Source organism: Lissotriton helveticus, chromosome 3_2 (assembly GCF_964261635.1).
Source record: "Lissotriton helveticus chromosome 3_2, aLisHel1.1, whole genome shotgun sequence".
NCBI lineage: Eukaryota > Metazoa > Chordata > Amphibia > Caudata > Salamandridae > Lissotriton > Lissotriton helveticus.
This window is the reverse complement of record NC_136062.1, coordinates 136,505,600-136,521,148: the sequence shown is the minus strand read 5'-3', so window position 1 is coordinate 136,521,148 and position 15,549 is coordinate 136,505,600. Positions and strand designations below refer to the sequence as shown.

Below are 15,549 nucleotides of genomic sequence, written 5' to 3'. Positions count from 1 at the left end.
ATGGGTTAAGGAGGCCGCAAACATTGTTATATCTTGCTTGATAGCAGGTGTCTGCATGTTGTATTGTTAACAGTTCTTTAAAATATACAAATAGCCGACTTTGGCCTCACCCTCAAGCTTAAGTCTCTGATCTCCGGCTATTGATTGTTTGGCGTATCATTCGGCCTCCTGAAGAGTGGTTGCACTGCAATGCTTGAGGGACAATTTTACATATCAAAGTAAATTCTCATAAATATATTGTGTATGTAAAACAATCCTCTTGTTGCTTTTCTTCTGACTTCGGCAGGCTCTTTCCAGACTTCAAAAAATATTTTAGCCAGGGTTCAAAATACAAGCCAGGAAAATTGGCTTTTGTGAAAGCTTTTATGTATAACAAACTGACTTCAACTGGCCATCCGTGATTATTGCTTTTGCAGCAACGTGAATCCCCCGCACGCACGGACCTGCCGTTAGGCATATGGATAATGAAGGAGATACTTGCATGCTACAATGCCTTATGAGCAGAGGTCCGCTGTCACCCACTGTGCAAGTTTAATTCTGAAAGGACTTGGAGGAGAAGGATCACTGAAGTCTATTAGTAATGAAGCTTAACACTAAAAACCATCACTAAATAGCTGGTACGTTTGTTCTGAGGACTGGCTTTTGAAGTGCTTGTCTCTCGGCTAGATACAGCTGCAGTTGTCCGTTCTAAACATCATGTTACCAATAAAATATGGCAGACAGAAGACATCTGTATACAATAAAAAGAGAATGGGCTTTTGCTCAACCACCTGTAGCCATTGGCTTGTTTTTTTAAAGACTTGCCTTTTGTTGTTTGGGCTCTCCTTAACGCCATGGTTATTCAATGGAAGTTTACATCACTTTAGCCATTAATTTTCGCAATGTCTTTTGTGATAGGTATGTGCCTTACATGGTTCTCTCGGTTAATCTCTCCATTTTTGCCCAGATAATTCTACTCTTCTTGGTGTCTATGAGCACACATGTATGCTTTTGGCTTTGACAATGCATTTTGAATTTCACCACTAGCAGTGCCAAAGCCAATAGAACAGTTCAGACATATTGAATGGAAAGAAAATTCCAAGAATTCAGCAGCGAGTGCACATTCACAATGGTCATATTGTGATTTTTGTTTATGCTTTATTTAAATGCTTACAAGAGGACTGCCTTGCTTGCTTCCGCCATAACATCCCACTCTACTCCAAGACACTCATTTACATCACTAACTTTTAGCCATGCTGAACAGCTGCAAAGCTGGTGTACAACATGGCTAAAACATAGCGGCATAGCCAATAGCTCTTGCCTGGGCAAGACATATTGACTTTGCGAATGCTTGTGTTAGAAATTAACTCCTTGTTTAAAAACATTTGTATATTTCAGAGGTGTTTCGAATTTCAGCAGGGAGTGCAGTGGATGAAGAGGTAGAAGATGTATTACTACTTTGACGAGGGCCACATGGTTTGCACAATTAGAGCTGTATACATTCTGAACTAACCTGTCTTGACTTCCACACTACAAAAAAACCATAAGCATCAGACTGCGTGCCCCAACAGCATGGGCTGTTTTTTTTAGGTTTCGCCTGCACAGCCCTTGCGCTGTACTTGTGAATCTATTGTTAATAAATATTGTATTGTAGTAAAACGGACTACATCCCACCCTCTTGGCTCTCATTGGGTCCTGTGCTTGCCACTGGACCTCCATTTCTTTTGGCTGTAGCATACTACAATTTCCTGTTCCTCTTCGTGCGTTTGCTCTTTCAGTCTCCTGAGGCCAAAGTACTGTGTTCTTTCGCTCTGTGGGACTTTTTTTTAAGCTTTTGCCTGCACAGCACTTGCCCTCTGCTTTTTTTTTTTTAACCAGATTCTATCCTGTATCCTGTGATTATCCTTTCCAAGCACTCAGTGCTTTTACAAATTACGTTTGTCCAATCCCTATATCCAATATGCCCCACCAGGCTCTTATAACAAAAAAAATTATACAAAAATCAAATAGGTGAAACTTCTATGGTCACATTGGCCCAAATTAAGTTTTCCGAAAGTGAAACCTAATGCATTTACCAATGCTTGTTTTGTGTGGTGTAAATACAACGGTTACACCCATCTCTGAACCCTAATAGCCCTTTCTACCCATTCACTCTACCAATTCCTGAACCCTAAAACCTTCTTTTTATGCCTAATCTGCTACCATCTTTGAGGGCTTAAAACCCCTTACCACACCCAAACTCCACCCATCACTGAATCCTAAAAAAAACCTTAAACACCACACATCCAAGACTCCTAAAACCCCTCACCACCACTAAACTTGAACTATCCCTGAACCCTAAAATCCCCTTTTTACATATAAACTCCACCCATTCCTGAATACTTATAACCGTTCACACCCCCTAAATCTTTTACTAATCTCTACACATTACTGAACCCTAAAAACCCAGTCCAGCCCTAAACTCCATGCATTCATGAACCCTAAAACCACTCAACAACCCTACACTCTACCCATCCCTGAGCCCTAAAGAGACTTCACACCCATAAATTCCACTCATCCATGAACATTGACAATCCCTCACCATCCCTAAACTCAACTCATTACTGAAACCTAAAAAACCCTCATCAGCTCTAAACTCCACCCATCGCTTAACCATTTCTATGACGGACCTCCACCCATTGTTGATACCTAAAAAAACCCTGACCACCCTTAAACAGTAGCCATTCCCGAACCCAAAAAACCCTCACTCCTCCTAAACTCCACCCAAGTTTAATGTAATTTGGGATTTTTCCTTAATAAGATCTTTCTTTTAAAATAATTCCTTTAATTTGCAATTTATTTGTATTTCATTACAATTGTCTGTCCTTAAAATATTTTTTCCATGATTTGGTTTCCTCTCAGTTTTTGCTTTTCTTTTAACTCACATACATCAGATTTTTATACACCTGTACCCTTATATTTTAACTGTATAATGGATGCTATGATTATACATATGAAAGTGCAACAGGCAAGACGCTACTAAACTGTACAAGCTGCTGCACCTTGTTCTGTTATAATTGGATTTGAGTGGAAAGAACCCCTTAAATTGCGTGATATATAAATTAAGCTATACTGCTGTTACAACTGCATTATAAAAATTACAGCATGGTCTTCGATAGGTTAGAGCAGATGTTGTCCAACTGAGGGGCGTGGTGGGTTTACGAGGAGGAGGCGCAGATGCCTCTGCAAGTACATGTAATGTAGATGGCCTGGAAGAGCAGAAATATTTATTGTACGCATTTCCAGGCTATCTTCATTTACTTCGAGCCCTTGAAGTGAGAACTGTGATCAGAGTGCCGTGGGGTGGGGGTCAGTGAGTTTGTTGGCAGGGTCAAAAAGGTTGCTAAATAAAACACAATAATTTGCACTGTAAAAGATCTCGCATTTGTGAGAGTTCAAATTATTGGTGTGGTAAATGATGTTTCTTGACGAACTGCTGAACACAAAAGAAATGTATTTTTATTTCTGCCCCTTTTCAATTCCTACCCTAAGTGAGGATGGCTCAAGAATGTATTTAAGTGACATCCAACAAGAGTACCAAAATAATTGCTTCAAAACCCATTGAGTTAACATTTGGCTGTACAATCCGAGATGCATAAACATAATTAGCTAGGCCTTTATCATGGAAATTTCGGTAGCCCGGATTCTGGTGGAAGCTGTTTTTTTCTGCTTGAATCATGATGAGATATGCAGTAATTACAGACCCACACAGTATAGGTCAATTCAATTGTGTTATTTCCTATGAAGTTTACACGCACACCACACACTGGGGGACTTGCAGGGCACTGTGTGGATTGGAATGTACTGCCCTCTTCATCCAGGAAGATTTGGGATTGGTAATTGCTTCACAGTGCTGAATTTGTGAAAAAGCTGTTGATTTAGGGACACAGTAAGCCTACCAACCCACCCAGGTACATGGACAATAGGCTTCAGCAGCAGGTTGGGCACTGGGAAAAAGATGCAGACGAAGAGGTAGAGGTATTAGATTTTGGGGTCAAGCTCATCAGAGGGCACTAATGACGAGTTTAGAGGTAATAGGGATTAGAAGAATTGGAAGTAAGAGGAGAATGGAGGAAGGAAAAGAAGGCAGGCTAGATCGAAGAGCAGACATGCCTGTTCTGTGCAAAGAATCACTGGAGACAGGAGAAAGGGCAAAAGGGTCCGTTACAAACGAAGTTGTCAAGTATAAGTTAAATAAGAAATTGTTAAAGGAGGTTATTGTTTAGCCGAAGAGGTAATTAATATTTGTTAGAGTGCTGTGAGGATATATTAGTCTGTGTGGCAATGAGCAGATGGTTGGTTTAATGTATACAGAGCTCAAACGGCCTTATGACAACAGCAACACTAGGTTCTTGGTGATCCCACCCGCAAGAAGGTTTAAGAGACTATATGGCTGCTGAATCCACGCGCAACATTTTAAAAAACATGGCAGAGGACTACCAAAGTGAATTGCGTAGCAACATACATAGAACCAAGATCACTTAAATACATAAGTGTGCAACAAGAACACACTTGTTTTCTTGTACTACTCAATAAAGCAGAATTATCGAAAATACTAGAAATCTGTCCTTCAGAATAGAACATCTGTATGTACTTGTTTACAGCACTGTAGAATTGGATATGCATTACTATGCAGCAGGTGATGGATTATCTAGAAAATGCAGTAATATAAGTGGCCTTTTTTTCTTTAAAAAAGGACCACTCATTAGTGCAGCAGGTACTGCTGGTTATCATTAACCCTTTCGCTGCTTCTGTCGGCCAACGGCCATCGCGAGCACTACACCATAGTGCTGCGCACATCCATTGGCCGACGCGGCCCTGCCCACCTAATTAAACTGCCGCACCGCGGTGGAATTCGCACCGTGGTTATATAAGCAGATGCAGGAGGACTGGGGCCTATGGTTTGAGGGACCTGCTGGATCACGAATTATGACTGTCTACCTTTGAAAAATGTGCATTGGGGCTTATTATCCTTTCTAGCATTAGGGCCGAGGGCACCTTTGTAGAAAAATAGAGACAACATGTGGGAGCTCTTTTTTCTGAAAGGGACAGCGATCCAGATTCAAAATCAGAGTGATGGTCAGGCATGGTGCGGAAGAGGTGAAAGATGTAGAGGAGACAGCCTGCTATTCAGGACTGCTATCATTAATAAAGCAAGCATAGTTGCATTGGGGTCCAAGAGTGTGAGGGGATCACTACACCAATTATGGGGAGCAGTATTTTTGGGACAATACAAGTTTTGTTTGATGCATTTGCTGTTTAATAAGTCTTATATAATTGTGTTTAGGATCTATAGAAAAAGACCTCCTGAAATCATCTCATAAGCTCAGCCCCCTGCACACAACCATGTCCCTCCTGCTTCCCCAATCCTTGTCATAAAGTTTTGGAGGGGGGCCCGAACCCAAAACATTTTGCTTAGGTGGGGGCTTGAGTAAAAAAGTTTGAAGACCTCTGTGTTAGAGACATGTACTGCTTGTGAAAATGTGTAGCAAACAGAAGGATAGTTAAAATAACTAACTGTTTTATAGGAATTATTTTAGACGTAATTAAATCAAAAAATGTTGATCTGTAGATGCACAAGCAATTTGCTAAGAAGTTGGTAGTCCGATGTGAAATTGCAATTTTTTGTAGGTGAAATTTACTTTTCATTAGGTCTTGGATTGTTCTTAAATGCGTTTTTAAACTGTATTGATATAAAGTAAATGTTTTTATGAATCAATTGTAAGGCACGCATACCTGTCGCGTCGATACTACATGGCAACTTGAGTGCCGGGCACAGCCACTACATAATTATCAGATTGAGCCATCGCAGGTACAGAAAAATTAAGTGAATGTTGATTGCTGCCCACGCCTGTGTTTTCTGGAAGAATTGTCTCAATACACGTCTTTAGCTGAGCGAGTGGACCTACAAGGCCTGATTGAAGCTGCGCCAGGTCAAGTCTAAGAATAGTTGGGTTTCCTTTGCTGGGGCCGAGAGCTTCATGAATCATTCAAACTGCACCATGTAGATACTGTGGGTCTGGGTTAGGTTTCCGTCGGCAGAAGCACGATTCCAAATAGGCGGTCTCCTCTCCATCCAGCTTTCCTCATACAGCAGGGCTCAACCTTCAGCCCTCACTAAGGCGGGATTTATCACACGCCTGTCATTGGTAGTAAACGCTATATAAAAACAATGTAAAAACGTACTCCCTGCAGCAAGGACCTCATAGACTCAACAGCCACCCTTCAGAGAAAACATCCACAGATTACATTGCAGGACAGAGGCTTCCACGCCCCCTAAGCAAGAGGACTCCACTTCCAAACGCAGCATGACTCTACCCCCTCCCACTTCTGAAGGATTTGTCGCATACACATCTTCCCACCACCCTGTCTCGATATTATACCATAGAAATCCCCCTGCCTCCCACAGAAAAGTTCCACGAGGTTGTAGTCTTTTCCTCCCCATTACAAAAAAAAAAATTGTCTGACTTGCCTCAAGGCTGCTTCTAATATATAACAAAATCGGTCGATCCACTCCCTTCTCACTGAGGGATATGCCACAATATGTGCCTCCTACTACCTTTCTGCAAAGTTATATACCATACATACATAATATGGTCAGTTTAGCAAGTTTACGCCAGAGACGACTCGGTGGTGCAATACTTTACCAGAGCCTTTCTCTCCACTTTATAACATGACTAATAGCCCAAGATTCCTTCCACAACGAGCCTGTCAGCCCTATGCAGAAGGGTTCTACCGAACGCAGCACCATCCCCTCGCAACAGGGGTGGACCCTCTCCTCGTCCGCCTCCCTCCTTCCTTCCTAGGCTGTTCGATCACATACGCCGTCCTTAGGATCATACCAAGGGCTACTTACTGCAGAATTGCACTAAACAAATGCAGCAGAGTTCTAGCAGGGATTGACCTCCCGTCGCTGACCTATGACAGTGTCACCTTGCTTCCGCCCAATTCGTAGTACGGCTCACTGATGCCAAGTACTCACCACGACCAGAAAGCATGACAAGCTGGGACACGAAAAGAGCCGCTCCGCAAAGGCGCTGCAGCTCCGCAAACACCGCCATCTTTGTTGACAGCTATACTTCCGTATCCTGCCTGTCACGTGACATTCATCGGGAAAGCGAGAAGGGGGCGGGCTTAGGCTGAATTGTGCGCACGCGTAGTTCCCAAGAACGGGGGAAATTGTCCCAATGCTATGCTAAATTGCAAATCCCATAGGCAGGGTCGGTCCTAGAATTTCCGGGGCTCTGGGCAAAAGGGAATGGGCGAGGTCCTAACATGTACATAAGTGACACCTTCTGATCTTGGGGAAGCTGCTTTGTGCAGACTCCAACTGGGCTACAGTCCATTTCGGACTGGGTGTGAGAATTGCTGGGGGGCTGAGTTAAACCTGTGTGGGCTAAAGTGCTGACAATGGGCGCACTGTCAAGTCTCTGAATGGGCAGCCCAAGGTGTCCCCCTCCCCTAAGCCTTCTCACACCACCCTTTAGAGGCCCCAGGAGGAGGGCCTCCTCCCATGAGCCCAATTGTAAGGAGACGCATTTCCTTCACTTTGATCGGAAGGGGTACACGCGGACTGGTGGGGTGTTGCCGTTGTGCGGGCCCCATCCTGGTAGGCAGAGTGCGAGGCCCTGGGTAGCTGCCCATACCTGCTCATGCCTACCACCGGCCCTGCACAATAGGAACAAGGTTCACCAAAAATTCCACTATGACCCAAGTCAAATGGGCAGTTCCACGGGGAGGTATGACGAGGAGCGTGTCGCGCAGTATGCACTTTCTTGCTCAAATTACTGTCCATGGAGAAGACTCGATATGTGGCGTAGAGCTGCCCACTTTGGAACTGTGAATTAGGGCTAGTCTCGGTTGGGGCGCAACATCATAATGATTCTGGCAAATCACGTAATCTCCCTGTGCCTACCAAAATGAATGTGTCTATATCAAATTCTAAAAAAGTAAATTACCAGTCTTGGTTCTAAGGTCCCATGGTCTCTGGGAGAAGGGGTGCAGCACTGCCACCACCCCCTCCTCCCCCCCCCCCACCCAAATAACCATGCTGGAGTTCAGAAGCTGAATGAGCACTAAAGATGCCTTTAGGTTTAGTTTTTTGTCATAGAAAGAAGTTGAAGGCTGGGCACTCCTTAGTTTATATAATTGTGTAATCTATTTATGATTTATCAAATGCGTGCTGCTAAGGTAAGCACAAAGTCCAGATTGTGCTATTCAAACTACTCACAACTCAAGTGGAACCCACTTGACCTTATGCGCACTGTTGCTTTCCCTGCTGGGAGGCTAAATATAAAACCAGTTAACATAAATGTAATCAATCATTTTACCAACGGCAACTTAACACCATTACTTAAAGCATTGATTTATTCATCATTACTTTACTTTGTTTCCTTTTTAAAGTTAAGGTTCAAGTTTCAACCAATTGCATATTCATTGATTTACATTTTCACAAATTATTCACATGTACAGTTACTATTCATTCAATGCCCTATGCATTTCGAGCCTCTTGGCTCTTCATCGGGGGCTGAATCTGCAAATAAACAAACAAAATACATACTATTCATTGTGTTCCTTCAGCGTATACAAAAATGCAGTTCATGCCTATTTACACATTGTGACTTGGTACTGTGTGAAAATGATCACATGCTGTTCAACTGTGACTTCAATAATATCGGATGTATTAAAAAGGGGTTTTAAGAAACGTGGTGGGAGTGCTGTGTTTTAAACATGCAAAAAGTGTGGAGAATTCTACATGCGCTAATTATTACCCCTTGAGTAACTTTCTCCGGTCATGCGATTAATCAAATGCCGCTGGGGACGCTGAAATTAAAGTATCACCCAAAACTTTCTAGGGCTCCGTGAGTACTGACCTTCACAACGCTAACTATATTATCTCGCGTTTCCATTAACTTGTGCCGTTTCCTGTCCAACCTGAAACCACAAGAAGATTCAACTGTGTTACAGCTGAATCCCGTCAAAGCTATTTGTTCGTTTAAAGTCCAAGAGACCCAATAAAACACACTAAAGACCAATCCTACCTTCTCGATACACTTGTATTCGTGGCGGAAGGAGCTTCGAAATGCTACTGTTGTTTAAACACCATGCTGTGAAAAAATACACAGAATACGATCACCAACCTCGCTCTTAGTTGAACGGGGGACCAAGCTTATTGCCAACAGTACTCTGCGCATTTACCTTAACGCGGGTGTCTCGGCTCGGTAAACCTCAGCTGCAGGGAAACCTCGGTATCGGCTGTGCTTCAACTAAGTACGAGTGCTCGGGCGGATCAGTTTTTTTGTGATTATTAAAAAACGGACTAACGGAAAGGTGCTGTTAGTGTCGGCGGCCATGTTGGTATGGGCTGACTACAAGAAGTGTTTTATGTAAAATTAGTTGCATGACTATCGTGATAATACTGAAGTGCAATATTCCAATGGCTTCAATGTGCATTATAAGCAAAATTAATTCAATAAACATGAACATTTATAATGTCTACTGGTTTGGCAATTATGTTACATCAATAACTTTTCTGATCGCACGCAGGCGACGTTGGGGCAATATTCATATAAAGCATCCTAAATCAACCCTATCATTGATCCCTTTTGGATCCTGTGTATCAAGTCTCCTTATCCAGAAGATCTCACGTTGTAGCAATACTTTGGTGAGATTTTTACCGGGAGTGGGTTTAATAACCTCGAGAACCTGGAATTTAACCTGAGCTATAGTATGTCTATGTTTAGACCAGTGAACTGCCAAACTACTATTGGGGTTATTGTTTCTTATGGTGCTTTTGTGTTCTGATATGCGGGTTTTTATTTTTCGCTCTGTCTTCCCGACGTATAAAAGCCCACAGGGGCATTTTATGGCGTAAACCAGATTCATAGTGTTGCAATCGGCATTGTGTTTAGTTTTGATAGTTTCACCTGTGTGGGGATGCGTAATGCTGTTGCTCACTATAACATTGTTACATTGTACGCAATTGTAACACTTCTTGGTCCCATTATATGTCTCCTTAGGATCCATTTGGGGTGCTTTCAACATTGCTTTAATGTTTTTAGATCTTTTATAAGCAAATATTGGTTTGTCATTGAATTTTCCTTGAAAGTCCATCTCATTACTCAATAACTCCCAATGCTTGTTGATGCTTTTTTTAATCTCTCTGGAGCTAGTGGAGTATTTTGAAACGAACACTTGACGAGTCTTTTCTGGTTTATTTGCGGTCGTTAACAGAGATTCTCTGGTTTTTTCTGTTGCTCTTTTAATTGTGTCCTGTAATAATGATTCTGGGTATTGCTTCTCCAGGAATTTGTCCACTATTTTCTCTTGATTCCTTTCAAAGGATTGTTGGTCAGTACAGATCCGTTTTACCCTAAGTACTTGAGAGTATGGCAAGTTCTCAATCAAATTTCTTGGGTGAAAACTATTATACATTAAGGCTGTGTTCTTATCTGTTGCCTTATGGTAAACCTCCGTTACAATTTCTTTGTCTTGTAATTTTACTAGCACATCCAAGAATGATATTTCATTGTTTTCAATTGTTCTGGTGAATTGCAAATTTTCATTTAGGGTGTTCAGTTGAAGTATTTTCTCTTCAAGCATTTCCTTACTGTTTTGCCATATCACGAAAATATCGTCGATATAGCGACAATACATAGTTGTGTTCTCTGTCCATTCAGGGTCTGCCAATATAAATTCCTCTTCGAATTTTGCCATATAGGTATTGGCGTATGCCGGTGCTCCAGAAAATCCCATGGACGTTCCTTTGTTTTGAAGAAAAAAGTCATTCTTGTACTCAAAGTATCCATGATGCAAACAAAAATGCAGTACTTCTAATAAAAATACTTTATCTGCCCTGATTTCCGTTTGCTTCAGAAGAGCCCATTCAACTGCTTCAATTCCACCTGTATGTGGAATGGAGGTGTACAATGCTTTTACATCCAGAGTACATAATATCAATCCTTCTTTGTATGGTACTGTGCTTAACTTCTGTAAGAAATGCGTAGTGTCCTTTATATATGAGTACCAGTTCTGTACGAATGGCTGCAAAAAATAATCCAGGTATTTACCCAGGGGCTCGAAGATTGTGCCACATCCTGCTACTATTGGACGGAATGGTGGTTTCAAGAGGTCCTTATGGATTTTTGGTAGCATGTAGATCCTTGGTTGTTTTGGATGTTCCACTGTCAGGAATTGTTTGGTTTTGGCTGTGATCCATTTCATGTTCTCCGCTTGATCCAGTAACTGATTCAAGGTATGTTTGAGTTCTTCAATTGGATCCTTATCTAATTTCAAATAGATCTCGGTATCATTAATGTGTTCTTGAACACTGGTGTCATAAAACGATTGATCCTTTATTTTTTGCAGCCATTCGTACAGAACTGGTACTCATATATAAAGGACACTACGCATTTCTTACAGAAGTTAAGCACAGTACCATACAAAGAAGGATTGATATTATGTACTCTGGATGTAAAAGCATTGTACACCTCCATTCCACATACAGGTGGAATTGAAGCAGTTGAATGGGCTCTTCTGAAGCAAACGGAAATCAGGGCAGATAAAGTATTTTTATTAGAAGTACTGCATTTTTGTTTGCATCATGGATACTTTGAGTACAAGAATGACTTTTTTCTTCAAAACAAAGGAACGTCCATGGGATTTTCTGGAGCACCGGCATACGCCAATACCTATATGGCAAAATTCGAAGAGGAATTTATATTGGCAGACCCTGAATGGACAGAGAACACAACTATGTATTGTCGCTATATCGACGATATTTTCGTGATATGGCAAAACAGTAAGGAAATGCTTGAAGAGAAAATACTTCAACTGAACACCCTAAATGAAAATTTGCAATTCACCAGAACAATTGAAAACAATGAAATATCATTCTTGGATGTGCTAGTAAAATTACAAGACAAAGAAATTGTAACGGAGGTTTACCATAAGGCAACAGATAAGAACACAGCCTTAATGTATAATAGTTTTCACCCAAGAAATTTGATTGAGAACTTGCCATACTCTCAAGTACTTAGGGTAAAACGGATCTGTACTGACCAACAATCCTTTGAAAGGAATCAAGAGAAAATAGTGGACAAATTCCTGGAGAAGCAATACCCAGAATCATTATTACAGGACACAATTAAAAGAGCAACAGAAAAAACCAGAGAATCTCTGTTAACGACCGCAAATAAACCAGAAAAGACTCGTCAAGTGTTCGTTTCAAAATACTCCACTAGCTCCAGAGAGATTAAAAAAAGCATCAACAAGCATTGGGAGTTATTGAGTAATGAGATGGACTTTCAAGGAAAATTCAATGACAAACCAATATTTGCTTATAAAAGATCTAAAAACATTAAAGCAATGTTGAAAGCACCCCAAATGGATCCTAAGGAGACATATAATGGGACCAAGAAGTGTTACAATTGCGTACAATGTAACAATGTTATAGTGAGCAACAGCATTACGCATCCCCACACAGGTGAAACTATCAAAACTAAACACAATGCCGATTGCAACACTATGAATCTGGTTTACGCCATAAAATGCCCCTGTGGGCTTTTATACGTCGGGAAGACAGAGCGAAAAATAAAAACCCGCATATCAGAACACAAAAGCACCATAAGAAACAATAACCCCAATAGTAGTTTGGCAGTTCACTGGTCTAAACATAGACATACTATAGCTCAGGTTAAATTCCAGGTTCTCGAGGTTATTAAACCCACTCCCGGTAAAAATCTCACCAAAGTATTGCTACAACGTGAGATCTTCTGGATAAGGAAACTTGATACACAGGATCCAAAAGGGATCAATGATAGGGTTGATTTAGGATGCTTTATATGAATATTGCCCCAACGTCGCCTGCGTGCGATCAGAAAAGTTATTGATGTAACATAATTGCCAAACCAGTAGACATTATAAATGTTCATGTTTATTGAATTAATTTTGCTTATAATGCACATTGAAGCCATTGGAATATTGCACTTCAGTATTATCACGATAGTCATGCAACTAATTTTACATAAAACACTTCTTGTAGTCAGCCCATACCAACATGGCCGCCGACACTAACAGCACCTTTCCGTTAGTCCGTTTTTTAATAATCACAAAAAAACTGATCCGCCCGAGCACTCGTACTTAGTTGAAGCACAGCCGATACCGAGGTTTCCCTGCAGCTGAGGTTTACCGAGCCGAGACACCCGCGTTAAGGTAAATGCGCAGAGTACTGTTGGCAATAAGCTTGGTCCCCCGTTCAACTAAGAGCGAGGTTGGTGATCGTATTCTGTGTATTTTTTCACAGCATGGTGTTTAAACAACAGTAGCATTTCGAAGCTCCTTCCGCCACGAATACAAGTGTATCGAGAAGGTAGGATTGGTCTTTAGTGTGTTTTATTGGGTCTCTTGGACTTTAAACGAACAAATAGCTTTGACGGGATTCAGCTGTAACACAGTTGAATCTTCTTGTGGTTTCAGGTTGGACAGGAAACGGCACAAGTTAATGGAAACGCGAGATAATATAGTTAGCGTTGTGAAGGTCAGTACTCACGGAGCCCTAGAAAGTTTTGGGTGATACTTTAATTTCAGCGTCCCCAGCGGCATTTGATTAATCGCATGACCGGAGAAAGTTACTCAAGGGGTAATAATTAGCGCATGTAGAATTCTCCACACTTTTTGCATGTTTAAAACACAGCACTCCCACCACGTTTCTTAAAACCCCTTTTTAATACATCCGATATTATTGAAGTCACAGTTGAACAGCATGTGATCATTTTCACACAGTACCAAGTCACAATGTGTAAATAGGCATGAACTGCATTTTTGTATACGCTGAAGGAACACAATGAATAGTATGTATTTTGTTTGTTTATTTGCAGATTCAGCCCCCGATGAAGAGCCAAGAGGCTCGAAATGCATAGGGCATTGAATGAATAGTAACTGTACATGTGAATAATTTGTGAAAATGTAAATCAATGAATATGCAATTGGTTGAAACTTGAACCTTAACTTTAAAAAGGAAACAAAGTAAAGTAATGATGAATAAATCAATGCTTTAAGTAATGGTGTTAAGTTGCCGTTGGTAAAATGATTGATTACATTTATGTTAACTGGTTTTATATTTAGCCTCCCAGCAGGGAAAGCAACAGTGCGCATAAGGTCAAGTGGGTTCCACTTGAGTTGTGATTAGTTTTTTGTCATGCCACATTTGCTGCACATTCAAAGACAAAGGTCAATTTTCAGACTATATCATCTGACAAATCCCTGTTTATTCAGAAACTGGTTTCGTTTTCGTCACGTCACATTTGCTGCACATTCATTAAATCAATCTATCAATACATTTGTAGATCGCGCTACTCACCCGTAGGGGTCTCAAGGCGCTGGTGGAGGGGGGTGGGGGGAGATGCCGCTACTGCTCGAAGCGTCAGGTCATGAGGTGTTTCCTGAATGTGAGGTGGTCCTGGGTCAGTCATAGATGGGCGCGGAGGGAGTTCCACGTCTTGTCCCGCCAGGTAGGAGAATGATCTTCCTCCGGCGGTGGTGCTGCGGATCCGTGGGACGGTGGCGAGGGCGAGGCTGGCGGAGCGGAGTTTGCGTGTTGCAGTGTAGAACGTGAGGCGGTTGTTGAGGTATTCGGGACCTATGTCGTGGAGCGGTTTGTGTGCGTGGGTGAGAAGCCTGAACGTGATCCTTTTGTTGACGGGGAGCCAGTGCAGATCTCTCAGGTGGGCTGATATGTGGCTGTGGCGGGGGATGTCGAGGATGAGTCATGCAGATGCATTCTGTATGCGTTGGAGTTTTTTCTGAAGTGTGACTGTGGTTCCTGCGTGTAGGGCGTTCCCGTAGTCTAGTCAGCTGGTGATGAAGGCCTGGGTGACCGTCTTTCTAGTTCCGGTAGGGATCCACCGGAAGATCTTACGGAGCATGCGCAGGGTGTAGAAGCATGATGATGAGATGGCGTTGACTTGCTTGGTCATCATGAGAGAGGAGTCCAGGATGAATCCCAGGTTGCGTGCATGGTCAGTGGGTGTAGGTGTGGTGCCCAGTTCTGTGGGCCACCAGGAGTCGTCCCAAGCGGATGGGGATGGTCCAAGGATGAGGACCTCCGTCTTGTCGGAGTTCAGTTTCTGACGGCTGAGTTTCATCCATTCTGTGATGTTTTTCATTCCTTCCTGGAGGTTGAGTTTGGCGGTGGCTGGGTCTTTGGTGAGGGAGAGTATCAGCTGGGTGTCGTCGGCATATGAGAAGATGTTGAGGTTGTGTTTGCGTGCAATTGTGGTGAGGGGGCTCATGTAGATATTGAAGAGGGTTGGGCTGAGCGATGAGCCTTTGGGTACGCCGCAGATGATCTCAGTGGCCGCGGAGCGGAAGGGAGGGAGGCGGACTCTCTGGGTTCTGTCGGAGAGGAACAAGGTGATCAAGTCCTGGGCTTTACCTTGGATCCCGGCATTGTGGAGGCGGGTTATTAGGGTACGATGGCAGACTGTATCAAAGGTGGCTGAGAGGTCTAGGAGGATGAGGGCGGTTGTTTCC

The 15,549-nt window shown here is 42.3% G+C and overlaps 1 protein-coding gene across 1 annotated transcript in view; it reads right to left on the bottom strand.

Annotated features, from left to right (window-relative positions):
• Window positions 1-7,132, bottom strand: part of TM2D3 (TM2 domain containing 3) — a 76,034-nt gene extending 68,902 nt beyond the window's left edge. The window contains exon 1 of the mRNA XM_078684932.1: window positions 7,001-7,132. Within this exon, the coding sequence (XP_078541058.1) occupies window positions 7,001-7,079 (79 nt within the window). The 5' untranslated portion in view covers window positions 7,080-7,132. The remainder of the gene's footprint in view (window positions 1-7,000) is intronic.
• Between the last annotated feature and the right edge of the window lie 8,417 nt (window positions 7,133-15,549).